General features: G+C 37.8%; 2 protein-coding genes across 2 annotated transcripts; one reads left to right on the top strand and one right to left on the bottom strand.

Annotated features, from left to right (window-relative positions):
• Window positions 1-2,002: 2,002 nt before the first annotated feature.
• Window positions 2,003-2,965, bottom strand: LOC140229784 (carbohydrate sulfotransferase 11-like). Its single transcript, XM_072310018.1, has one exon. The coding sequence runs from the start codon at window positions 2,963-2,965 to the stop codon at window positions 2,003-2,005; it is 963 nt and encodes a 320-aa protein (XP_072166119.1).
• Window positions 2,966-12,146: 9,181 nt separating this feature from the next.
• LOC140229783 (G-protein coupled receptor moody-like) lies at window positions 12,147-18,555 on the top strand. Its single transcript, XM_072310017.1, has 2 exons — window positions 12,147-12,896; window positions 18,184-18,555. The coding sequence occupies exons 1-2, from the start codon at window positions 12,147-12,149 to the stop codon at window positions 18,553-18,555; spliced, it is 1,122 nt and encodes a 373-aa protein (XP_072166118.1).
• The last annotated feature ends 8,105 nt before the right edge of the window (window positions 18,556-26,660 follow it).

The raw sequence follows: 26,660 nt of genomic DNA, 5'->3' as shown, positions 1-26,660 counted from the left end.
CATTTAATGCACATGTGTAGGTCTGTTGTACCACAAAATATCCTATCACATAAAATTTTCGCTATAAAGCCTAAAATATAAGGAGATATCTGTATTTTTCTTAATAAACTGTAACTGTAGACGGTTTAGCCTGGAAACATTTTTATTATAACTATTGTTCACATTTTGTATATTCAACAATAATGAACACCGATTTAATCAATTCAAATTCTTAAAGTGGTTGTTTCTATCCCTAACTCACATTTTAGAACTATTTAAAAGCATTAATGCTGGATATTTGTTTCATGTGCAAATGGTAAATTATGCCTTTAAAGGGGCCCTGAAATCCAAATGCATGTTGATTTGTGTTGATTTACGATACCCTCAACATCACTTTTGCGGTGAAACGAATATCTAGAAACATTATTTTTAACGATTTTTTCTTCTATTTTTTTTTTTCAGATCTTGGGAACGCCCACAAAAAAAAAAAAATCCTTCCAAACAAATCAATATTGATATTCTTGAGATGACCTCATCTGTTAATCATTGCTAAAGTACTGAAATGTTTAACAAAAGGCATTGGAATGCACCTCCCTCTGGACTCAGCATAACTTGCATGTTTCTGTCATATTAATGTGACTAACAAAAGACATGGCGAGGGAACATGCAAGTTATGCTGAGTCGAGGGAAAGGTGCATTCCAATGTCTTTTGTTAAACATTTCAGTACCTTAGCAATGATTGACAGATGAGGTCATCTCAAGAATATTAATATTGATTGGTTTGGAAGGATTTTTGTGGGCGTTCCCGAGTAATCTGAAGAAAAATAGAAGAAAAAAAATCGTTAAAAATATATGGAATGTTTCTAGATATTCGTTTCACTGCAAAAGTGATGTTGAGGGTATCATAACTCAACACAAATCAATGTGCATTTGGATTTCAGGGCCCCTTTAAGTCACTGCTTTGTATTAATAGTATTCCAAAAGTTTCAAAAGAAGAAATTGTCCCTCCAAAATCATATTTTGTTTGATTTTGTTTTCTTTATGATGATCATGACTTAGAATAGTATATGGACGGATATTGCCTCAACCTGTGCAGAATTCCCCAGCCGAGGCACTTGTTACGCGTTTCATGCAAAATACTCTTGGGTGTTATACAAACCACAGATAGACCAGCATCAGCAGAATTAAAAACAACAGCAAGAACAGTATGATGAGATTGATGATAATAGGCCTTATGTATACTGAATATTTAGTAACAAATACAATACCTGTAAAACAAAAATAGAACTACAGTATTTGAGAAGGGGATGGGGTGGACAACAAAGAATATACAAAAAATTACAGTGCTGGATGTTTTATAAATTTGTGCTGATTGTATGACAATCAAGGGCAGGTATGGTGCCCCAATATTAGCGAATTCTGTGTGAGTTGTTGAGCTATGATCAAGTGATTGAGATATCACGGTCTCATTTCTGTCGTTGTTGTTGTTGTTCGTTTAATTTAAACATTTCGACAATTAATGAAAGCTCGAGTCTGTCCTCATCTGTTTTAGGACACCTGTCTGTATTGTTTGAAAACAATAACCGGTTTTCTCTATAGTAATGATTATAATGGAGAGCTAATAGAAAATCAATAAAATCGTAGCACTACCAATATCCTTATGATTTTGTTAGTGAAACATGAGACCACATTTTTGCTTCTTTTGCCACAAAAATGAAAAAAAAAAATCTACACCATAAGCAAAGGCGCTTGACCACCACCGTAAAAGAAAGAGAGAACAATAATAATCAGTATCGCGCTGTCATTATTATTACTGTTATTGTTCGATTTGCAGTCATGACGTTTTTGTCACAACTGATGTTAAAAATGAGACACTTTCGTAAAAGTTATCATCTAACTTGTTAAACATGGATATGTTGTCGATAGATGGGCTGTCAAAGCTTTCTATCCACATGACCACGATTGTGTTGATCAATGAATGGAAAACATACAGGTAAGTGCTAACTGAAGTGCATGAGGCCTACTAATGTCCCGAAGGTATAAACCAAGGTTTGGGGTAATCAAAGAGGGTGAAATCGTCCCTGAATAATTCCCACAGTGTTCTTAGTGCGCCATCATCGAGTTGTTTAAAATACGTCTCGTAAGTTCTCGAATGTGAGCTGTTCGTCGGCCGACTCGTTTGCGCTCCAAGGTAGGCTACCCGATCCTCAACGCCCCACTTTTTTAGGAGGTACTGCGATTCTTCCGGAACAGTCTCCAAGTGACCAATGAAATCGAAGTGGACATCACAGGGCGAGCATATCTTGTTCATCTCTGTCCAATGGTCGCTGAGGTATGCGGTCGACTTCTCGAACTTTTGTCGATGCTTTGTATCCGTGACGTATTTGATGAACTCTGGCCAGGTGGCGTTTTCTCCTGTTGCCACGGCGACGTCGCTGGCATCCGGACGCCACCTCTTGATGATTTCCCGCCCAAACTGATGGAAGAAGCGATTGTGACGATAGTACGCCAAATCCTCCAGTTTGTTTTTGTACACAGAAAGAAGCCGCTCAAATGGATGTCGCACAAAAAGGAATTTCTCGTACTCTCTGAGGATGCGATTTTGATCCGCAGCGGAATAAGAGTAAAGATACTTGAAGCGCGACCTCTTATGAACCTCATCAGACGTCAAGCCGTCCACCGATTTTCTCTGTCCATCCAAAACCATCAAAATTCTCTTCCAGTTGCTACAACCGACTTTTGGAACGAGACAATATATCAATTTGTGCTTCTCGAGAACTAACAGATGTTTCAGCGAGAAGGAACTTACAAATATTTGCGTCTCGTTGTCGTTTCTCTTCGGACACCGCTCAGCAAGGATGCGGCGGCGCTTTGCTTGGATGCTCTCCACTTTGGCCTTAAGATCAACTGGAGCTCTACTTGCTGGAGATCCTTCGTTCCGCTGTTCAAGTTGTCCGAAAGCTCTTACTTCCTGGTCTTTTATCATTTCTGGAGAAATGAACAAGAAATACCATCGGTTATCACTAAAGTCTCATTCCCGGGTCTCATATTATGTCATTCGTGATCTTATGAGGCATTTGGTCAAGTCCATACTATAACTACAGGCACGGTGCAGATTATACAGGGCCAGAAATTGCCTGGATTGATGATGAGTTCACTGATGAAAAAATAAAACAATCCTGCAATTTATTATTCAAACTTGGAGAGAATTTCCCTCTAATTTTCTTGGACTTTAAGCCTCAAACATAATTCAAGGATAAGTGATTATAACCTGAGCGATATATCTTTAATAACGGCACATCTGTAGAAGAATTGTAAATATGTATAACACTATCATCTATTAAGATAGAAATGAACATAATGATATTCAACAATCATGGCCGCGATTGTTACTATAATACCTGTGAGATAATGTCATTACGAATCTTTAAGCTAACCTGTAATGATGGAAGTACTGGGCATGTTTGAGGGGGAATTGGCTTAATTCGTAGCAGTTACAAACAAAGCATACTGTAGTATATACACAAAGTAGAATGTATAGAATTCAACGAAACACTTAGGGAATGACACACAGATAATTGGCGGATGGGGGGGGGGGGGGGACGCACCGGAAGAAGCACCAGAAACATAGTTTGCGCCAACCCTATACGGAATTCCTAGATCCGCCCCACGGGCCTGCAGTAGTAGTATTGATCTTCGTGTTGGTAATGCGCTTGCAGTCGTAGGAGGTCTAAGATTGGTATTCCAACAAAGTGTATCGGCCTATACAACATGTAGGCCTACACATGACGGCAGAGAGGGTACATCAGAAACATGAGAAATATCACATTTATGGATTAATAGGGGTAGAACCTACTGAGTACCGACAATGACCAATATGGAATAACAAGCTGAAACCTCTGTTATAAGCCGCTTTATATTGCAATTGGCCATAATATAGATGTACATGCTGTATTTCAGAGAGTTGGTGAATTCATTTTCTCTATATGTTGCATATGTACTTACCAAACATCATCATTTCTTCAGTAAGGAAAGGGGTCGAAAGTCTTTAATGTGAACAAAACTTTGAGTTTCATATTATGACCCTTGTTTACAGTATAGGAGAGCTGTGGAATGAAGATACGCCATTATGCATCTTAGCCTTGTGGTAGCGACCTGTTTGGCTAACACTATATCGCTGCGTGAAGAATTATATAGTGCTTGTAGGCCTAAATGTCTTATCATTCCAAAACTTCATCATTTCATTTCCGATTTTGATGTACACTTCCACCATCTTGATTGGTTGATCTGACACCAGCACTATAGTATAATACGACTAACTGGTGGCTAGTAACTGGGAATCAGTGGGAATGCTGAGGGATGATTGTTCCAATCCTTGTGGGATTCATTTAAGAGTACATTATATATCTATTCTTGTGTGAAAAATATTTGCTTCAGAACGGTCTCATATTCAAGTAATGTGCAGTTTAATGTTTCCGGGTAAGCGTCCCTGGTCAGTGACGGGGCATTAATCTGCATATTACTTGAATATGAGACCGTTCTGAAGCAAATAATTTTCACACAACAGTAGATATATAATGTACTCTTAAATGAATCCCACAAGGATTGGAACAATCATCCCTCAGCATTCCCACTGATTCCCACTGATCGGTTACTAGCCATCCCCTGGCTAGTTATGGTGCACCATAACTTGTACTGGAGTAGGCCCAATTAGGGACGGGATGGGGTGATCGACACGACACGCCGGTGACTGTTAAAATTTTCAAGTCTGCTTGCAAGTCAAAGCAATAGGAAAACATTACTATTGTTATGCACTTACCATTTTCTTGTCTGTTGGGGAAGCGTGTGAGCCAGATAGCTAGCAGTGCTACAAATAATATCCATAGTAGAATTAGCACTCTGAACACACGCACTCGAATGGGAACATAGGCCATTACGATAGCATAATCAATCCACTCTCCTGATGGAATCAATCTGTAATCTTATCTAATGCAGTCAACAATATTCCGATGCTGAAGATGTAGCCAAGCCGGGGAGTTCATTCGCTGAGTATATCAAAACTCCTGTTAGGAAGACTCGAAGTTGCATCAATAGCCACGATTATACCTCCCCCTTTACAGTCTACTCATTCAAGCGGGGAACAAAAGCTGTGAGGGTCGGGCTTTCGGGATTTAGATGGGTGAAGGCTGTCGACGTTTCCCCATCACTACAATAATGCCTTTTATTCTTACAAATCGATCCATGGAACACGGACTTTACAAGCTGGTAGCTATAGGTGCTAGATGGTGTTGTCCACAGGCTCAAGGCATGCCATCCCTTGCGCTTGTTTGTTTGTTTGTTTGTTTGTGTGTGTGTGTGTGTGTGTGTGTGTGTGTGTGTTGGTGTGTATGTGGAGGGATGTAATTCATTCTGTCAGTCTGTTATATCGCATTGTCACAGCGTAATGGACGAGGCAAAAAGAGTATGAAGGAAGATCAATGTCTGAAAGGATACTTTGTGAACACTGGTACCGAGAGAGAACTATACATTGGCGACAAACTATACAATGAGGAGAGGGAGGGGTAGATATCCACCAACATGACCAAGGTAGAATTTGGAAACCACAGACACGCAGGAAGAAAATGGTGCGCCTTATTTTTAAAAGATCAAAATAGAGCACATTCTTTCAATGTCTATATTGATGGTCTATTGGTCGTGCTCGCGTGCATGGGAACAGTCTGATGGTTTGCACAATCACTGGGGGATAGAAAGCAACTCGAAATACCTCCTCGCGTTTGGATTTGTTGTTGTTGTTTATTTTTTTATTATTATTATTTCTTTCTTTAGTTGGCCGACTATCACCACGCCATCAAAAAGGTTCTACTTGAGAAGATAAAGGATATCGGTGAAAAACAAGCGCATACACTGCAAAAAGTCCGGTGTTAAATAAGAAACACCGAGCTGGTGTTAAATTTCCGGTGCTCATTCATGGTGTTAGATTAACACTTCCGGGTGTCATTTCAAAATTCAAAATTGTTTTTTGAATAGTTTCTTAGTTACTGTACTTCTTGTTAATTTTGAACTTCAACAAGACCATAAAGAATTTTCCGATAAAGTACTTGATTTTTGTAAAAATGTGTAAACATATTTACACCACAGTAACACCAGTTGGTGTGGTCCCCTATTGAAGCTGGACGGGTGTTATACCATTGAAATTAACGCCACCAATATCAAATCAACACCATGCGGTGTCATAATTGAATTAACTCTAGCGCAGTGTCAAAAATATCACCAGCCACAGTGTCAAGTTAACACCACGAAGTGCCAGGCGAACACTTTTTAACACCGTCACAATACATTTTCAGCACCTGTGGGTGTGGTCCTCTATTGAAGATTGATCGGTGTTAGATTTAACACCTATGGTGTTAAATCTAACACCGATGTTTTTACAGTGTAGTGACCTCTATGTTCAAGTTAGAGCTTGATAGACCGAAATAAGGCCAAAATACAGAATAATCAGACAAACAGAATGACAGTGATTTTGAAAAAAAAAAAATAACATAACAAAATAAGCCCAGAAAAACAAAATTATGAAATTCTACATTTTCTCATAGTCATACGAGAGAATACTATTAAGAGCGACCACATTGTACGAGATGGGGAGGTTCTCAGTGCACCGAGCTCCAATTGGCCTGCACATTAACGTCTAATGTAACTATTTTTTATTATTATTTTTTTGTAAACATCAAACAAAGTAGAATGAATTTTATTATGGGGATTTTGATTATACTATAATAGACTTGTAATAACGTAGTAGGCCTATCTATCAATAACTTTTATAGAGAAAATTCTTTAAGATGCAATGCTATCGCCCAAGAAAATACTTGTGAAGATTTCGTGTACAGATGAATTGGAGAATTAAGAAGTGTGAGGTCAACGTCTTTCCAAATGTAATATGCCTAGATACATTTTTTTTTTCCGGCCAAATCACGTCCGGGTGAAATTTTCAAAGTCTACAAAGTTGTTTTTTCCTTCTTCTATTTAGGTTACATTTAAAGGGATCGTATAGTTTTGGTTTCAGGTTTCTAACATTTTTTGGTGAGATAATGAGAAACATCTTATGAAATATGAAAGAGCATGTAATTCCATGAGGAATTCAAAGTTTATTTGATGAAAATTGATTTTGAAATAGCTGAGATATCCAAAACAGAGCGATTGTAATAAGTGTGGGACCCACTCTTTATTATGATCGCTTTGTTTTACTTTGTTTTTGGATGTCTCAGCCATTCCAAACCCGATTTTCATCAAATGAACTTTGAATTCCTCTTAAAATGATATACTCTGGTATTTCATAAGTGTTTTCTTGGTATCTCGCAAAAAGTTAAAAGCCCAATTCTCATCTCCACCAATACTATACCATCCCTTTAAACTACAGAGAAAATACAAAGAATATTACAACATTGAACAAGTGTTTAGAAACAGACTTTATACTAATTGAGTAATTATTATTTGCGGGCGTACGGGCGAACTTGAATCGCGTGACACATTTTCCTATAATCTCATGTGGCCAGACATGGTCGAGCGGTATTCCTAAATAGCTAGAGCTCAGCTGGATCTTGAGTGCAGGTTTGCAGTTGAACGGTCTTGTCTCTTCCATAAGATTTAACCCTAATCCCACCGTTTTTTTTTGTGTGTTTTTTTTTTTTTTTTGGAGGGACTTGAAACCACAGGGGGGTGGAGATCTTTTGCACCCCCCTCCTTCAGATCTCGGTCATGGATTGCGCGATTCTCGCGAAAATTTGCACTAAGGTAGAGGCCAATGTAATCTACAAGACTGTATACTTAGATTTTTTCAAATTTTAATTTATGTATTTTATATTAATTAATTTATGCTAATTTATGCATTTCTTTTTTTACCTATAACTCGAAAAATAAAGCTCCAAGACTTTTAATTTTTGGTGAACATATTCTTTTCAATATCCTCAACAATAATATTAAGCAAAAATTCGGCTTCATATTCATTTCTTATGTATTTTATTGTTTATTTAATTTCTTATGTATTTCTTATGTACTTTTTGTTTTTGCTGGTTTTTTTCGTCAAAATTTGTCGCAGAAACTTTTCAAAGCATAATCAGGCTAAAATAAATCATTATCAGCCATTGAAAGTAAAAATATTTATTTTTATATAAATTGATTGCAAAAAAAAAACAACAACAATTTAATTGGATTTGTACATAAAATCATGTTTTTGAGCAATTTTTGGGTCGACGAATTTTCTTCAAAGGGGCGTGGCTTCAAAACGGTAAGCCCGAGAGCGACAAATTTGGTCTCAAAAGTTGCGCGATACTTGCACGAAAAAAGGCCTAAAATGTCGCGGCGAGAGCATCACGCGTTGCGGAATAATCAAGCGAAACGTCGAGGGGGGGGGGGGCAAAATGCCCCCCCCCCCCCGGTGGGAATAGGGTCAAGGAATTGGCGCTTATCCTTCTTTACCTGGCAGGTAGATCACTTCCATCATGGTATGTAGGTTAGGCCTACTGTAGGTGGTTCGTCTCTCTCCATTGCGTAACGCACTGGAGAGAGACTAACAATCTCAGTTCGGAGTTATCTCATTGGGCACATGGTCCAAGTGACATTTCTTTCTTTTTCAGCCGGTTAGGGGCACTTCACTAATTTTTAGCGACATAATGCGTAAGCTTTACGTAACAAATGTTATGGAATTCTACAGGAGGCCGAACGGATGGAAACGCGTGGAAAACGACAAAGTACAGTATAGATACAGGAGAAAACGTATAACCATCGGACAAGGATCAGATCGTGCTATCCGTTTTTGGCGAGAAAAAACTTTGTGCATGCATAAAGCTTTCTGGCTGCTCTGACGAAAATCACCGGAAGATAAATGTCCATCCAAAGGATAAAAAGGACAATGAAACGCATCTTAACGGATATCAAGAGATGCCAAAATTTGACATTCGTTTTTAATGCGTTTGCCATATCCGGAAAAGTGTGACAGGGGCATAACCATCTCAGTTCGGAGTTAGCTCATTGGGCACATGGTCCGAATGACCCTTTTTTCTTTCTCAGTCGGTTATGGGCACTTCACTCGTTTTTGAGCGACATAATGCGTAAGCTTTACGTAGCAAATATTATGGAATTCATTCAACCTGTCCAAACAAAGAATGAACTTGTGTAGACCAGATGACTAGAATGATCCGTCAATATTAACACTCGAGAAAGCATCCATTAAATTATTTTGCAATGAATGTATTAACAATCTCTTTCTATTGATATTGCCAAATACCACTTTTGCTGTCAGGTGGATGTGCTGGCAAGCAGCATTTAAAAGGATTACATGAATAATCATTACATCCCAGATGCTTACCCCAGTGAATTTAAAAACTAACATGCTTGTCAGTACGAATGACCTTTCTTCTGCTAATGCGCAAAGTGGAACTCATTCAGACTGGCTTATTACGGAGATTATGAAAGCTATAGCTGGTGTATAGTTTGACCGTTTACCATGCTGTTCTTACAATAGGCAATCTGCCATCAGACTCGTTTCAGTATCCTTGCAGTGGAACTGTAACAGAATATATAATCGTATTAAAAATGTGTTGGCGTTATTGCACACAAATATAATAAAAATGGAAATGTAAAACCCCTCGCAGTATTTTCCTTTTCAAAATAACTGGTTCACAGACGACAGGAGGCGTCCTACGCAGAGTAGAAGTGTGTATATTATGTTTTTAAGGGGAGCGTCCTATACGCAGAGTAGTGTGTATTATGTTTTAAAGGAAAAATTATCCCCAAAGCTGTTACAAGTAGAAACTTGTAAATGCAGAAATATTTGCAAAACCATGAGTAAAAGTTTAAGGGAAATCTGAAAGTTTGTCAAAAAGCTTTATAAAGGCTCTTAAAGTTTTGGAAAATTCCATGTAGGCCTACACAACACTCTCCGGATGTAACCCTGCAATAATTCGCAATGCGAAAGAATTAAGTAGAATGATAAATTTAAGGAAGACATAGAAGGAATTTCTTAGAAATTAAGGAAGATATGTAAAAGGAATTTCAGAAGAATTCATTATAAAACATTGATTTCCCAAAGAGAGCTTAATTGTCTTTGCTGCAAGAAGGCATGAAGGAAATACTTGAGCTAACATACCTTACAAACCGGTCAAGTAATCAAGTCAAGCAAGTCAAGTAAATGAAGATTGATAATGGTTTTCCTTTACATTTTCTTTTTAAGGCTAAATTGCTTCCTTGTAATGATCTCTGAATCTCCCACTTCCCCTCCACCACGCTTCGCACGCTCCTAGAAACCCTAACTCACCAATAATCACTATCCAGTGCTTTTTCTATGAACTCAAGACTATATCATTTATCACAAGACTGTCGACATACCTCGCCCACCCAGCCTCTTCAAGCAACAACATACGTATCAATTTCTGACTTCAGAAACAATATCCCATCGATCGATTGTTCGCCTTTGTCGAGTATACCAGCAAAATGTAACTATATAATTTCATGTCACGCCATAAAGTCAAACAGACATGGAGTTTACCTAAAAGTATTTCCGAGAAAGTGAATTTGATTCTTTATGACATTAACATAACAAGTCATCGCACTGTGATTCCTTTCAACCCGTCACCCACCCAAATGTTGCCCCCTTTGAGTGTAACGAAGTATTTGTTACGTTCGATTAACTGTTAGAAATGGCAATGCTATGAATTTTGGTGTTATTATCCCAAGAGTAAAAACAGAATGTGGTAAACGTGCCCTTTCAGTTGACGGTGCTCTACTGTGGAATAGCCTGCCACCCCCAGTACTTGATTACTGACGGGGCCACCCTGTATAAATAAAACGAAATAATAACAATAATTATGATAATGATAACAAGAATAATAATGATAATAATAATAATAATAATAATAATAATAACAATAATGTTCATTTGTATGATTTTTCTTGCTGTACCTTTCTTTATTTTGAATACATAATTCACAAACGCATCCATGACTCGTCGAAAGTTTTAGAATATTTTCACATATCAACCAGTTTACTATTTCCCAACTCACAAAAGGATGAGAAAACGGCGATTTTTTTTTTTGAATATTACAAAAAAGACATCATAACTAAAGTACCAACTGTTCAGATACATTGTGTCAAGAAAATAGAAATATTAAAGTTATGACGTCATTTAAATTGTGTAGTACATTTTTTTTTTTTTGGGGGGGGGGGTGTGGTTCTGCCGCTGATGTTTAATTTGTCATAATGCTATTATCAAGTAAAGCTGCATCATGTATGATACAATGTAATTGATAAGTAGAGGCTTTGAGAAAGTTCTGTGAATATCAATCGTTATATATAGGGATGAAATTGGGTGTGGTTGTGGAGGGGATGTAGCTTCAAGATGAGTTTCTGATTAGACATGCTTCTTGATCAAGCTGTTAGCCAGCTCAGCAATGCGATATCGTTCATATTTTCCCCAATCATGTGCCACTAGCCTTCGTATTTGTAACAAATATTGATAGGCAGCGGCAGTTGTGGATTAGAAATCAGTAACATGGCAACATACTGGTCGTTGTTATTAGTGCGGTTCATGTATCTGGGGGAAAATGTATTACAGTCAAACAAACAAACAAACATGCTGGCACGTTTGATAGGATGGCCCGCAACTTTCCTTCTTTTCCGAAAAAAAACAACAACAAACAAACAAACATGCAGTCACACGCTGAAGCCTTGTTGGTCTACAGCTAATTTTGGCCACCGCAACATCCCGTAAAGTGTGACGGCCGCCATGTAGTGGTTTATGGCACTGATGTACACACGTTGGTTGTCGAACGTGATCTATTCTCAGTTGTCTAATTTACAGTTATTCAGTACTTTTCCCTACTATACGTGGTAAGTGGTATATATTCCGACTCGGTTGTACAGATACGCTGTGCATCTATGTCAATCTTACCACCTCTTCTGGGAAAAGGGACATTAGAAAGTGTCTATCTAATAGACTTTTTGGTGGTGTTGATTTCGCCTGTCCTGGTGACCGTGGATGACGTGAATAAATGCGACTTGGTTGACGAGCGAAGTCTCAATTTCTTCCTACATGTGAAGAATTAAACTTTGCGAAAAAATTGGCAGGGAATTATTATAAAAGAATAGGAAGACGGATGAAAATTGATGGACTAATTATGGCAGATGATCACAATGACACTATGAGTGACGATGTCGATGTCGATTTCACAAACTACGGCGGGAGGATCGCGATATCCACGTACTTCATCGCGGTATGCCTCTTTGGGCTTGTCGGCAACCTGATGGTTGTCACGGCCGTGATCAACTTCACGAAGATGCGATCTGTCACCAACGTTTTCATCTGCAGCCTGGCGGTTAGTGATATCGCCACCTGTCTGGTGATCCCGTGGATGGTGGTGGGGATCTTGTCTCCCACAGGATGGCCGTTGTCCGACTGGTTCTGCGTGACGATTGCCATCGCACGAGACGTCACGCTCGGGAGCAGCGTCTGGCATCTCGTGGCCATCGGGGTCAATCGCATGGTCCTCGTCACGATGTCGCCCGTCGTCTACCAGCGCATCTATCAGCGCGGTCCGATCATGGCCATGATTGCAGCCACCTGGCTCATCCCCTTCAACGTCGTCATCATCCCGTACATGAGCGGCGCCATCACGCTGGGCTTCGACCACGGCACGAAACTATGCAGCGACCTCGAGCGCGACGCCACCGGGAGAGAAACCACTCTCCTTGCCTACATCGAAGGCATCTTCCTGTCATGTCTTCCTCTGGCCATCGTTCTCTCATCCTACATTCGCATCTTCTTCTTCGTAAAGCGTCATCTTCGGCGACGAAGCCAGGCACAGATCGACCTCGGTCCGTCCCCTGGCGTTTCCCGCTCAGAGTCCTATGACGTGGTGGAGAGTAAGGTATACATTAAGATGCTGCCTCCTTTGCTTACCAACATCGCCAAATGTGATTGCGCCTTTTCGTTTCCATTCAACAACAAAAGATAATACAAATACACAGTATACATATGATAAAACATATTATAAAATGGGTTCAAGAATGTAGCCAATTGGAAGCGCTGAAATGAGTCACGTGACCGTGCATTAATTTCTTCAGGTATGCACTAAGAAGAGTCTCTCTTCCACCTCCCTGGCCTGACGTACGTCACAATGTTTACACTAGCAGTGCGCACTCAATCAGTTGTTACAAGTGCGTCACGCGCTACTATACGCGCTGTCAATCCTGTAAACAACTTCTAGTTCGGGCCGCGGGCTGCCACACAACAGCCGGCGGCCTTTCTTGTGCATAACACGTAGCGTACGTATACTCTTATACGTACGTACGTACAGTACTTATATGCGGGATTTCCGAGTGCGACGTGCGCAAATGTTTTGGACGAACATCTTCGGACATCTTGACTTTTGAGCGAGTGCTACATGTAGCTGACTGGTATTGACCCACAAAGGTACGTGAATAATGCTGTTATTTTTCGACCCATTTTATAAAACAAATGATGCACAGGATTATTTCGTGGCGTTAGTGAAGGTGCGGCGCACTCTCGAGTATTGACAACGGTTGCAAACATGCACTCGGCTGCGCCTCGTGCATGTCGCACCATTGTCAATACTCTCGAGCGCGCCGCACCTTCACTAACACACTCTATCCTGTGCATCATTTGTATACTATTGTTGATCATTCAAAGTAATGTTAATCACAAAGTTTAATTCAAAGCGTATAAAACAAATGAAATTCATTCATATACTTATGACGGTAAAGTTTTACACTCTAGGCCCTATAGACAAAAGTGTGCAGCTCCAAATACAACAAAAGTCGAGAAAATATAGACAGTCGGTATTATCAAAATATTGATTGGTCTTCTGTTTATCAGATCCAAATTTATCATTTGATAATTTTATGCAAATAATCAATAATTATGAATTTAGATATTCGTATTGCAATAAGTAAGGTTTAGAAAAAGGATAAAATTCAGAGAATTCCTTGGATTACAAAATCAATTTTAAGATCATTAACAGAAAAGTGTCTTTTTTTACAAGTATAAGCATAACCCTACTGAGCAAAATAGATTGAAATATAATATTGAAATTATAATCTTATTATAAGAATATTCTTACAAATGTTCTTAAATATAAAAAAGGGAAATGTTATACAAATCAACTTGATTTAGTCAAGCATAATATGAGAAATACATGGAAAGTTATTAAAGATGTAAGAAATATATCTGAAAATACTTTTAAAGTTTCAAAAATAAGATGGGGTAACGTTATCAGTGAGAAGTCAATTGATATAGCTGAAACTTTTCATGAGTATTTCTCTTCAGTTGGTAAAAATTTAGCGCGGAATGTTCAACCGACGCATAAAACATTCAATGACTTCTTATGTGCGTCTAACCCCAATTCAATATTTTTTAATCAACTCATAGAGAAGAAGTTTTCAAAATTGTATGTGATCTTTATGATAAGAAAAGTTCTGGTTTTGATGGTATTAATAACCGTTTACTGAAAAATATTATTGTTTATGTTGTTGATCCCCTTGTACATATCTTTAATTTATCTATCTCGACTGGTGTTGCACCCGACAATAAGAAAATAGCTAAAAGGTTGTCCCAGTGTTTAAAAAGGGGGATAAAAGTGATGTTAATAATTACAGGCCCATTTCTTTACTATCAAGTATGTCAACGGTTTAAAAAGAATTATATATGTTAGAACATCTAGATTTTGCCAAGCAAATCATATATTTTATACTGATTCACAATTTGGCTTTCGTGAAAACCATAGCACATCACATGCTCTACTTTCGTTTGTAGAAAACATTAGATAGGTTCTGTCATATGGTAGGTATCTTCCTGGACTTCTCCGAGGCCTTCGACACTATCAATCATGAAATACTACTCAATAAATGATATCATTATGGAATTCGGGGGAAGACCTTGGAGTGGTTCAGGAGCTACCTATCTAACAGAAAACAATTTGTGACTTTCAGCAACATAAACTCTCAGATGTTAGATATAGATTGTGGTGTTCCACAAGGTAGTTTATTGGGCCCATTGCTTTTTATAATTTATGTTAATGATTTTCACAGATCTTCGAAATTATTATCATTTATTCTGTTTGCAGATGATTCTTAATCCTCATACTCTTCTCCATACCCTGAATTCAGAATGTTGATATAGGTTTCACACTGGATTAAGTCTAATAAATAAATTAAGTCTAAATTATGATTTTTAGTAATTCGATAGAAATATTGCCTGGGGACATCGATAATATTTCTTGAACAAATCAATAGTATAAAATTTCTTGGTATTTGTGTTGACAATAAACTTACATGGAGAGATCATGTCAATGTTCTCTGTAAAACAATTTCACGAAATAATTATAGGTATGATAAATAGACTGAAATATTTTTTTCCAGTTTTATTTGACCGCATTTGAATTATGGGATTTTAGTGTGGGTCAACATGCATCAATTCCTTTCGGAAAAACATTTTATTAGTGCAAAAAAGTCGTTGAGAGTAATCTCCAACTTAAATCCACGTGCTCATACTAATAATTTGTTTTGTGATAATAAATTATTAAAGATAAATGATTTATATTTATTTCAGTTGGGTCAATTTATGTTCAAATATGATAATAAAAGTTCACCACAAATATTTGATCAAATTTTCGACGCAATGATGCGGTACACAATTATCCTACTCGACGTTCCAATGAATATCATTTACCATAACTACGTACAATTCTCGCCCAAAATACATTCGTTTTCACTGGCGCGTGGTTCTGGAACAGCCTTGATAGTACTCTAAAAGATTCTCTGACTTTTCCCTTCCTTTAAATCAAAACTTAACAAATTCTTTTGTCATCCTCACGAAAACAAACAAATAGATTGAAAAAATTGGGGGGGGGGGGTATTTTCATAAAAATAAATAAATTAATGATGAGTATATCTTAATCAGTAAGAGTTTGTGTTTTTTAAGCCAAATTTGTATGGAATTTGAGGTTTTTCCTCATGCCTTGGTGACCTTTCCAGATAACTAAATGCATGAAATGTAGACATTGTCTTGTTTTGTTTCCCTCCCTTTCCTTGTCATGTCTATCTTTAGTTTTATTTTCTGTCTGTTCGTCCCTGCTTTTGTTTTTTCCTTGTCATAGTCTTTTTTTTTTTATTTTCTGATTATTTCGCCTGACATCAGAATATCAACATTTTATATATGGAGTCCTTGACGGATCCTGAGGTGCCCTAACCCTCTAGAGTAATTCACAAATTTTACAAGCTATGCTTTTATTGTGAATTCCTCTTTTCCATGTAGAGTTATAAATTAAGATTGTATCGCTTACTTGTTTATTTATCCAAACCAGAGTTGATATCATTATACTAATTGTATTCATGTTTTGTTGAAACTTACGTGATTCAAAGTTCCTTTGAATATTATGTTATGTATTATGTACATTACTTTGTATTACTTTATATGGAAATAAAATCATTTTGAATTTAATTGAATTGAAATATTTAAATCATCATCTTTGATACCTTCTGTATATGCTTTCTTTCATTTTTTTTTTTCATTCCCAGGGAAAGTTCTCATGGCAATAGTAATGGCTCGAACCATGCATGATTATGTAACTAGCATCTATCAGACTTTGTATTTTTTTTTTTTATGATGCATAAAGCTGGAAAAAGTCGTGATGACACTTATTTTAAATCTATGAGACTTGTATATTCAATTCGATTAATGTTGTACAAAAAAAAAAAAATGTTTTACACCATCTATAGATTGAGCGCCTTATCATGTGGTATTCAGATTGTGTATCACCGGAGTCTTTAATTTGATAAGTCAATTTATTAAACCACGTGATGTAGTGTCGGTCTTGGGGGCTTTTTTGTGTGTTTGTTTGTTTGATTTCTTTCTATCAAGGGTCGAATTCGAAGGTCTTTTTGCTTTGTGCCGAACTATAGCGGGCCTAATTTGCCTAATGTCGGACTCATGGGCCTTATTCGCCTGGTGTCGAGCTCATGGGCTGTATGACTCGTGGGTGTAGGTCTGTTGGGAGAACCCCGTTGCAAATTTTGATATTCAATCTAAGTAAATATTACATATTTGTAAGTTACTCTTATTGTCACGAGAGACCGTGGAGTTGCGTATTCCTTAGAATCAGTGATCAGGTGCACCCTAAATTCGTTGGATTAAAAAGTAATCTAATAAGACCATGAGGATGGACAAATCCATATCAGATTACAATTTTTAGTCTAATTGATTTAGAAATTAAATCCATTAGATTTGAAATTAATAATCTTATTTAGATTTGTCCCTCCTCATGGTCTATTAGATTACTTTTTAATCCAACGAATTTAGAGTGCGAATAGGCGCTGGGCCGCACTGCTGTGAAATAATGCCCGGTCATGCAATAGTTTTATTGCATGACCGCGGTGATGAAAATCACTATTGCACATGTTCAGCGGAATGGTGCAAGGAAGAGAGATCCTCTGTCTTTTCTTTTTCTTTTCGGAATTGACTTTCCTTTGGGAGGTCAAATCATAGAAGAATTGCGGCAGAAACCAGAATCTAGAGCTATATGTACAACCCTTGATATTTCCGGCTATAGTCTGACGCTTCGGAAATGTTTCCAAGAGAATGATAAGAATTCAAAATCATCATAAGAAGCTGCTCTCAATATCTAAGTCATGTTTCGCTGTGACTATTAGAACAGACAAGTTACGGTTTTCCGGAGCTCACTGAATTACATGTAGGTATTACGTAAGCGTTGCAGTTTCTGTAGAATGCCGTCCTTGTTTGTGACTTCATAGGAAAGTATCACAAATTAACCATGACTATATATATATCTATCTATATATATATATATATATATATATATGTGTGTGTTCTTCGTTTTCCTCTTTACAAAACATTAAAATACATGCACACACACACACACACACACACACATATATATACTCACAAGAACAGGTAAGGCCATTGTTTGCGTTCAGCTTGTTCACTGCATATCATGAAGCGGTTTTTTTTTTTTCAATGAAAATAGTTATACTAATTTGTTGATGAGCATTGTATAGCAAAAACAATCCGTTTGCCCGGCTGTACCATTCCAATTGTTAGAATGAATGTCATAGCTTTCATTCATATATCATATCTTCTGTCAAATTCCTTCCATTTTCTTCCTCTATCGTTCCCTAAAGTCTGCTGCGAAGAGATCCAGAAGAGCCCGGCAACTGTACGAGATGGATTCCCGTATCACCAAGAACTGTTTCATCGTGGTCCTTGGATTCCTCCTCTGCATCATCCCCTACGGTGTGTGCATCTTGGCCCAGTTTGGCATCCGGGGAGTTCCCCTGGCCATGGTTTTCCTTTTCCTCAACCCTTGCCTCAACCCAGTCATCTACGGCACCAAGCATCCACACTTCAAGACCGCCCTCCTCAACATCATCCACGCGAGGTTCAGCCGCGACTCCAACATCATCGTCACCCCTGGTGGTACCTCTCAAGCTGGCAAACGAACCACGGCCACACCCAGTCTGTCTCAGAGTGAAGCAAACATCGTGAACGGGTGACTCTGAATAACTATGACGACTCTCCGGGACAACAGTATATATCACAAGGATTTATTCAATGTCACTCCACTTCTTGCTCAGCCAGTGGCTGTTCTTCTGTGAGTCTGTGTAGTCTGTCATCACGAGAGATAGAAAGGGATTCTCCAACTGGGAAATGTCGAAACAGCTCTTTCCCTCTCAATCGCTCTATTTCCTGTAGATCTTCGCGTGTATAAATCACCTAGCAGCAAATTTCCACCTGAGAGAAGAGCCTGTTGATTTCTCACACGTACACGTTAGAAAAATCTATTTCCTAGAAAAAGTTGTCAGGGATATTTTGAATAAGTATCTGTGAGAACATCAGAGAAAGAGGAGTGGAGTGTGTGTTCCCGTTATTTTTCCTCCTCCTTCGCAAAAAGTCTGTCATTTGTCGGATTTCTAACAGTGCCTAAGGATTATCTGACCGTTGTATATATATGAAAAAAAAAAAACAGAATAACCGCAAACATTTCGCTGAAAAACAAAGTACATGTGGTATAAGAAGAATAGTACAGCATACTGCAATACCGAATTATTTTCCAATTTATTTTTCATTTACATGATTCAACAGAAAGACTCATTTATATCATGCTGCTTTTCTAACAACTCTTAAGAATCTGTTGTTTTAGAGGGCAGATGAGAAATAGGTTTTTATTAGTCGTTTTCATCTTCTTCTCAGTGTATAAATGAGATGGGTTGAGGGAGAAAGATTTGCGGTGACACCATGTGTATGTAGTCCTTGACCGGATTGTTGGTTGGCAGAAGAAGAGCCTAGAAAGAGGGGAATTGAAGAGGGAGGCGACATATGGGGGCTGTAAGGAGGGCAAAAAGTGAAGAGTGGGGAACAGTAATGGACTGGAAGTTGAAGTTGCACTAGCGGAGACGGTAGAGAAAGGAACAGAGAGAGTGGTAAGGAAGAATAGAGTGAGAATCAAGTAATATGTTCGGACATCGTCAGGAGGAGAAAGAAGAAATGGAAGGGAAGAGGAAGAGGAAGGAGTTGAAGATTGGAAAACCACGGAGATAGGAGAGAGAAGTGAAGATTAATGAAACCAAGAGAAGAACGAAGTCGGCGAACAATGTGGACTATGGAATGCGGAATCAATGGAGAAAGGATGAATAATCCTGCGAAGGAAAGGTAAGTCGAGAGAGATGAGACCATGTTGAGAGAAGGGAGGGAGAGGAGGGGGAGAGAAAACTAAGAGAAGAAGAAAAAGAAGAAAAAGAAGAAAAAGAATAAAATTCAAGAAAGTAAAAGAGAGGGGCTTGGGTGGATCCTAGAAATAAATGCTGCAGAGGAGAGAGAAAAAAAAATGTGGAGAGGAAAAAATAATAACAGTTAAATCCTGAAAAGGTTCCTGTGGGAGAATCTTCAAGCAACACATGAGATAGGTTGTTTATGACACAACGGTTTTGAAGGGCAGAATGATAAATTTTCACTTGAATTTGAAATGTTGTTGTGTTACTCTGTCATCTGTTAGACTTTGTATTTTATGCCGAGATATTTTAATTCTCCTGGAAATAAGCCGTAGGTTGAATATGACCAGGAATTTACTGATCAATAATCGTTTTGACTGTGCGGTCCTCACGTTTTCATCTTGATTCTATTTAAAATCAATTTTAATCACCATGTGTATGCAAAGAAAGAGTCAGAGGAAGGTATTTGGAAACTACGTTGAGTAACGTTCTTGTGATTCGCTAACATAACTGTTGATAGAACAAACTACAAGAGGATGATTGAAAACTCTGCGCTTCTTTTTCTTCCAAACCACGAGAGGGAAAAATACTAATAGAATCCCCTTTGGACGCTTCTTCAGGTAATATAGATTGTATACAATATCTATTTATTCATTTATATGTGTTATTACTGAATCCCATTTTCTTTGCTCAATATTTCAATAATGAATTACATTTATTTCTGGTCAGTTTTCCTCTGCTTCCGTTTGCCACATACTCAAAAAGCTGCATCACTTCGGTGATCCCTCGTACATGCCCAAGTTGAATTATCCTTCGGGTTTATGCCAGGTTTAAAGGGACATTCCAGACGATTTTCATAATTTCACATCATGTAGTACATAAATCGACAACTCAATGTATAGATTTGTGGAATTTATTGTGGTTCTTGAGCAGAGAAACAATAGTTTGAAAAACCTTAAACAAATTACACTGAACAAGGATGATGACATAGGAGGTTCACATATTTCAGAAATGTAGCAGCGTAATTCCATTACAATACCGCTTCCTTGCGAGTTCACCTGTTTATAATCTATGCATGCCTTTTTCTTTTGTTCTGCTTCCTTGAGCCCCAACTCATGCATTCTTACATGGTGACTCTGCCATGTCATCATCCATGTTCATTGCAATTTGTTCTAAATTTTGAAAATATTCTTATTCTTCATCCCAATTATCACAAATTCTGAAACTCTGTAAAAAGTTTTACTAATCTATAGTTGTTCAAATGTAAAAATCTGAAAATCATCCGGAGGTCTCCTTTAAGTGCGTGCGTGTGTGTCACACACAAAGTGCACTGCTATAGCTTCTGACCATCCGAGCATTGAGAATTTAGGGTTTCTGGGACAATCACTGAACTAGGGCTTTCTATAGCTCAGTCGGTAGAGCACCGGGCTAGCATCCGGAGGTCTCGGGTTCAAATCCCGATGAAATCCCATTTTCTTTGCTCAATTTTTCAATACTGAATTTTTAGAATAATATTTCAGAGCATGAAAGTACTAAAGGAGGAATAATAGCTCAGTCGGTAGAGCACCGGGCTAGCATCCGGAGGTCTCGGGTTCAAATCCCGATGAAATCCCATTTTCTTTGCTCAATTTTTCAATACTGAATTTTTAGAATAATATTTCAGAGCATGAAAGTACTAAAGGAGGAATAATGGATGAGTACTCAGACCTATGGACAGAAGTCCTTGTTGCTGTACTACTTACTAATGGAACAAGCATGATATATACAAGGTTTTATAATTTTTGGCATTTGAGTGAAAATAGAATTCCCCCAAATACACTGAACAATCAACTATCCAGGGTCAAACTAATTTTATATAAATTCATGTAAAGATAAAATTCTACTTTAACAGCACCATACAGATGTCGGTGAATGTCTTTATTAGAAGTTACCGCGAGTCATTTGTTGTTGTTGTGGTTGTAATATTCCCTCTAAAGTGACATTTTATGTTCCACTGATATCTAGACTAATCCTCACGTTCCATATCACTGATCAATGAATCCATTTAAAGAACAACAGCAAAACCTACGGGGGAAAAGTCGAAGAGAAAAGATGCCGCAGCCTAACATTCTTATTGCCAAATGTGTTAATGTCTACACGCCCTCCTTGCACCTACCTCAGCCCGCCCTCATTTTTTAAAATCTTATATTGTGACATTCTTTTAATTTTCCACGCTTAGTCATTGGATTCCAATGGGATTAATGTATTAGTATTGTCTGTATAGAGAAGAACCTCTGAAATTTTGCTATCATATGGAATCTTAGAATAAATACAATGGTGTAAACTACACAATCAAGTTTACCATGCGTACAATTCGTAGCGGGACGCCATCTATAGATGGCGCTCTTCAACAATCACCCGAGAGAGAGAGAGAGAGAGAGAGAGAGAGAGAGAGGGAGAGAGAGAGCAGATTCCAGTGCTGCACAGAACAGAATTCGGTGACATTTTTTTTACATTCGGAAGAGTTGGAATGTCTCTATTGAGAGCGACATGATCATAACCATGATTAAAACGAGTCAGGGCCAAAACCTATATACGGAACAGGGGGTTCGGTGTAAAAATGGCAGAGGTAAAAATGGCAGGGGTAAAAATGGCAGAGGTAAAAATGGCAGAGGTAAAAATGGCAGAGGTAAAAATGGCAGGGGTAAAAATGGCAGGGGTAAAAATGGCAGAGGTAAAAATGGCAGAGGTAAAAATGGCAGAGGTAAAAATGGCAGAAGTAAAAATGGCAGGGGTAAAAATGGCAGAGGTAAAAATGGCAGAGGTAAAAATGGCAGGGGTAAAAATGGCAGAGGTAAAAATGGCAGCGGTAAAAATGGCGAGGTAAATGATTATGTGGTAAAAATGTCAGAGGTAAAGTTGTCAGTGGTCGAGATGTCAGTGGTCAAAATGCTAGAGATAAAACTGCCATTGATAAAAGTTTAGTCGTTGAAATGCAAGAGGACGAGGTATAAGTGACAGAGATTTTTCTTTCTTCATGTTTCTGACACCTTTCTCGCAATACGCGCTTTTCGTGCCTTCTCCTGAAATAAAGCACGTGGGAGACCGGGGAGAAATGGGACACGGGGAGAAATATGGGACACTCATGTAACTTGAAAAATGCTCGGCCAGTCAACAATCCAATTACATATCAGTAAAAAGATAAGCCTCGGTTTACACCTAAAAATGGATATACTAACCACTATACAGCTCTACAGGTATCTTGTCAGTAAAATATCAAACTTACTTTAGATCTGGTAGGTCCTATACTATGATAATAAGTATTTTAAAAAGTGTGCAAAATTCTGAAAACAAAATTGTTCGATAACAGACATGCAGGTATGAAAAATTGGCAGGGTTCTTTTACTGTTTCTGTTACCACTGGGAGAAATTTTATAGGGCCGTGTTACATTTCTCCCCGCGGTACATGTAAAGAGAGTCTTGCAGAGCTTCAGCGATCCCTGTGTAAATTGAATCGCGATCATATGGTAGTCATAGGCGGTGATTTCAATCTACCTGGATGGGATTGGATTGGATTTTCTTACTGTTGTTGTATAACGAGGGAACAACGTCATTTTCGGTGGCTGAATCTACCAATCTTTAGCAACACACCATGTTGATAACATAATGGAATCTGACTTTGGAGTATCAGCTAAGTTTGAAAGGCATCAAACATTTACATTTTTTTCGCCTGCGGATTCGTTCAACAATGATTGAAAGAAATCCCATGGCAAACTATCAGCTTTTACACTCACTAGAACAGTTTATCGCTAACGTTCGTCTCCAGTTTTAATAGGCATAAGTTTGTAAAGTGACCACAAAGTGTTCATTAAACTTCGAGATATTTGTTTTTGCGCCATGTGATACTTGAACAATGTAATAAAATATTTTGCAAGAACTTATTTGTTTTTACGCCATGTGATACTTGAACAATGTAATAAAATATTTTGCAAGAGCTTACTTATGTCTGACGATACATCTGCTGTAGTTTGTTTTTTGCGTTTTGTATTTTTACTTCTACATTATGTCGTGATCAGGCCTTGTGAGATAAATAGGCTCCGACGAAACCTGAATGTGAGAAAACAATATTGAACAGGTGAAAAATTAGCGGTTTACTTCGACTATGTCTCCTTCACTTCTTTACACTAAACAGTTCAAAAAATGAAAAATAATGACAATATACTAGCCTGGGCGTGAGCGGAATTCGTTTGTGTATGTGTGTATGTGAGAGTATGTATATCTGCGTATATGTTTATACCAAAAGTGGGTTAGTGTGTGTGTGTGTCTGTGTGTGTGTGTGTGATAACTTTATTGGGCGAAACAACGTAGGATTATACTGTTTAAGGGCTTTGCAGCATTGTTGGAACCCCCTTATAATGATAGATGATAATGATATTATTATTGATGATAATGATAATAATAATAACAATAGTAATAATAATAATAATGATAATAATAATAATAATAACAATAATAACAATAATAATACTGAATAATAAAAATAATTTCCCATAGGCCTACTCGGCTCTTAGCTGGTTTATTATTTCTCTGCACACAGACAGATTGCACTTGAATCAAACTCAGAATAATGAGAGTGCTCTAATCTTTTTAAAACATAATTCAATCAATATTCTTCGAATCTGCAATTTGGATTTGATAATTCGATAATTACAGTTTGCTCTGGCTAGGTTATCATTGAAAACCTCTTCATACGTTTATATCTGACGAAATCGCTCTCATTACTTCTGACATTTAACTTCTGCCATTTTTACCTCTGCTATTTTTACCTCTGCCATTATTACCTCTGCCATTTGTACCTCTGCCATTTTTACCTCTGCAATTTCTACTTCTGCCATTTTTACCCCTGCCATTTTTACCTCTGCCATTTTTACCCCTGCCATTTTTACCCCTGCCATTTTTACCTCTGCCATTTTTACCTCTGCCATTTTTACCCCTGCCATTTTTACCTCTGCCATTTTTACCCCTGCCATTTTTACCCCTGCCATTTTTACCCCTGCCATTTTTACCTCTGCCATTTTTACCTCCGCCATTTTTACCTCCGCCATTTTTACCTCTGCCATTTTTACCTCTGCCATTTTACCCCTGCCATTTTTACCCCTGCCATTTTTACCTCTGCCATTTTTACCCCTGCCATTTTTACCCCTGCCATTTTTACCTCTGCCATTTTTACCTCTGCCATTTTTACCCCTGCCATTTTTACCCCTGCCATTTTTACCTCTGCCATTTTTACCTGGCATCGAACAGGGGGGGGGGGGTGGGGACTCGCCTCCTCCTTTTTTTTTTTTTTTTTTTTTTTTTGCACAATACATACTAACTAGGAAATACTCAGCGTGTAACGACTTTGGACCCCAGCTCCCCACTTTTCTTTTTAAACTCCGGAAGTGGCACCAGAAGAGAATAGAATGTAATTATCAAAGCTTTTGCCGATTGCAAGTACCAGAGGGATTTTGGCGGGGGTAAGAAAACTTTTGAAGAAACCCGGAAGCGGAATCAGAGAGTTGCGCTGAACTACTGAGACCTTTTTTCTCTTTTTTTTCTTTTTTCTGTCTTTCTTTCTTTCTTTTTTTTTCTTCTGCTTAGCTGATGAAACCCAGAAGTGACATCAGAAATATAAGCTGCCCCCCCCCCCCTTTTTAAAAACGTGGCGCCGGTCATGAACCACATTCATATCACAACAGTGAAAACTAGAGAAGAAATATGGTGAATAGTGGCAACAGATCTAAAACTAGCCCAACCTGACGCCGTGCGCGACGACACTTGTGTACAGCGACAGGGCTATAGTGTATACTTATCAAAACGTTTAATGTCCTTTGGAGCACGTTGTGTTGTATGGCAGTTATTTATGATATAAATAATTCACCAGTATCTTTGCTGGGGAAAAGGCATGCCTAATCTTGAAACTTCGTGACTTGCACAATTATGACAGTCATATATATATATATATATATATATATATAATAATTATATATATATATATATATATATAACTTACAACTATATATAAGCTACATGTATATATAAAACTATCATTATGATAACCGAAAAGGCACCGAAGTATGATAACAAACAAGAAAACGAAACAAAAACACACACACGCCAAAAAAAAAAATAAACCAAAGGTAACAACAACAATAACACATGATAAATGATTAAAGGAATGGTACAGTATTGGTGGAGATGAGAATTGGGCTTTTAACTTGTTGCGAGATACCAAGAAAACACTTATGATATAGTACAGAGCATACCATTTTAAGAGCAATTCAAAGTTTATTTGACGAAAATCGGGTTTGGAATGACTGAAACATCCAAAAACAGAGTAAAACAAAGCGATCGTAATAAAGTGTGGGTCCCACACTTTATTAAATCGCTCTTTTTTTTTTTTGATATCTCAGCCATTCCAAAACCAATTTTCATCAAATAAACCTTGAATTCCTCATAGAATTATATGCTCTTTCATATTTCATAAGAGGTTTCTCATTATCTCACTAAGAAATGTTAGAAACCGGAAATTAGGTCTCAACCAAAACTATACGATCCCTTTAAAGCTCTCCCAGACTAGCCCAGGAAGCAACAAAAAAGAAAAAAAAAACAACCAAAAAAAAAAATGAGGCATGTCACTACTTCCTCTGTTCCGGTGAAAACCTCAAAGCTTTATAATATGAGAATTCCTTTTCTATGTTATGTGGTACTAGGATCAAAGAAGTTATTGATATCATTTATAATTTGAAAGAAGGGAAAAGCCCAGGTTGTGATGGAATCGATAATTATTTGTTGAAAAATATAATTCTTCAAATAATAGATCCTTTAGAATATATTATTAATTTATCACTTATTACTGGGCTTGTACCAAA

Source organism: Diadema setosum, chromosome 6, assembly GCF_964275005.1.
Source record: "Diadema setosum chromosome 6, eeDiaSeto1, whole genome shotgun sequence".
Lineage (NCBI taxonomy): Eukaryota > Metazoa > Echinodermata > Echinoidea > Diadematoida > Diadematidae > Diadema > Diadema setosum.
Note: the sequence above shows the minus strand (reverse complement) of the source record. Positions and strands in the feature narration are given on the sequence as shown.

Bases quoted from the DNA above. Each gene is read 5' to 3' on its own strand.
- LOC140229784 (XM_072310018.1), bottom strand. From the start codon at position 2,965: ATGATAAAAGACCAGGAAGTAAGAGCTTTCGGACAACTTGAACAGCGG.
- LOC140229783 (XM_072310017.1), top strand. From the start codon at position 12,147: ATGGCAGATGATCACAATGACACTATGAGTGACGATGTCGATGTCGAT. The intron at 12,897-18,183 runs GTATACATTAAG...CGTTCCCTAAAG, and splicing joins ATGACGTGGTGGAGAGTAAG to TCTGCTGCGAAGAGATCCAG.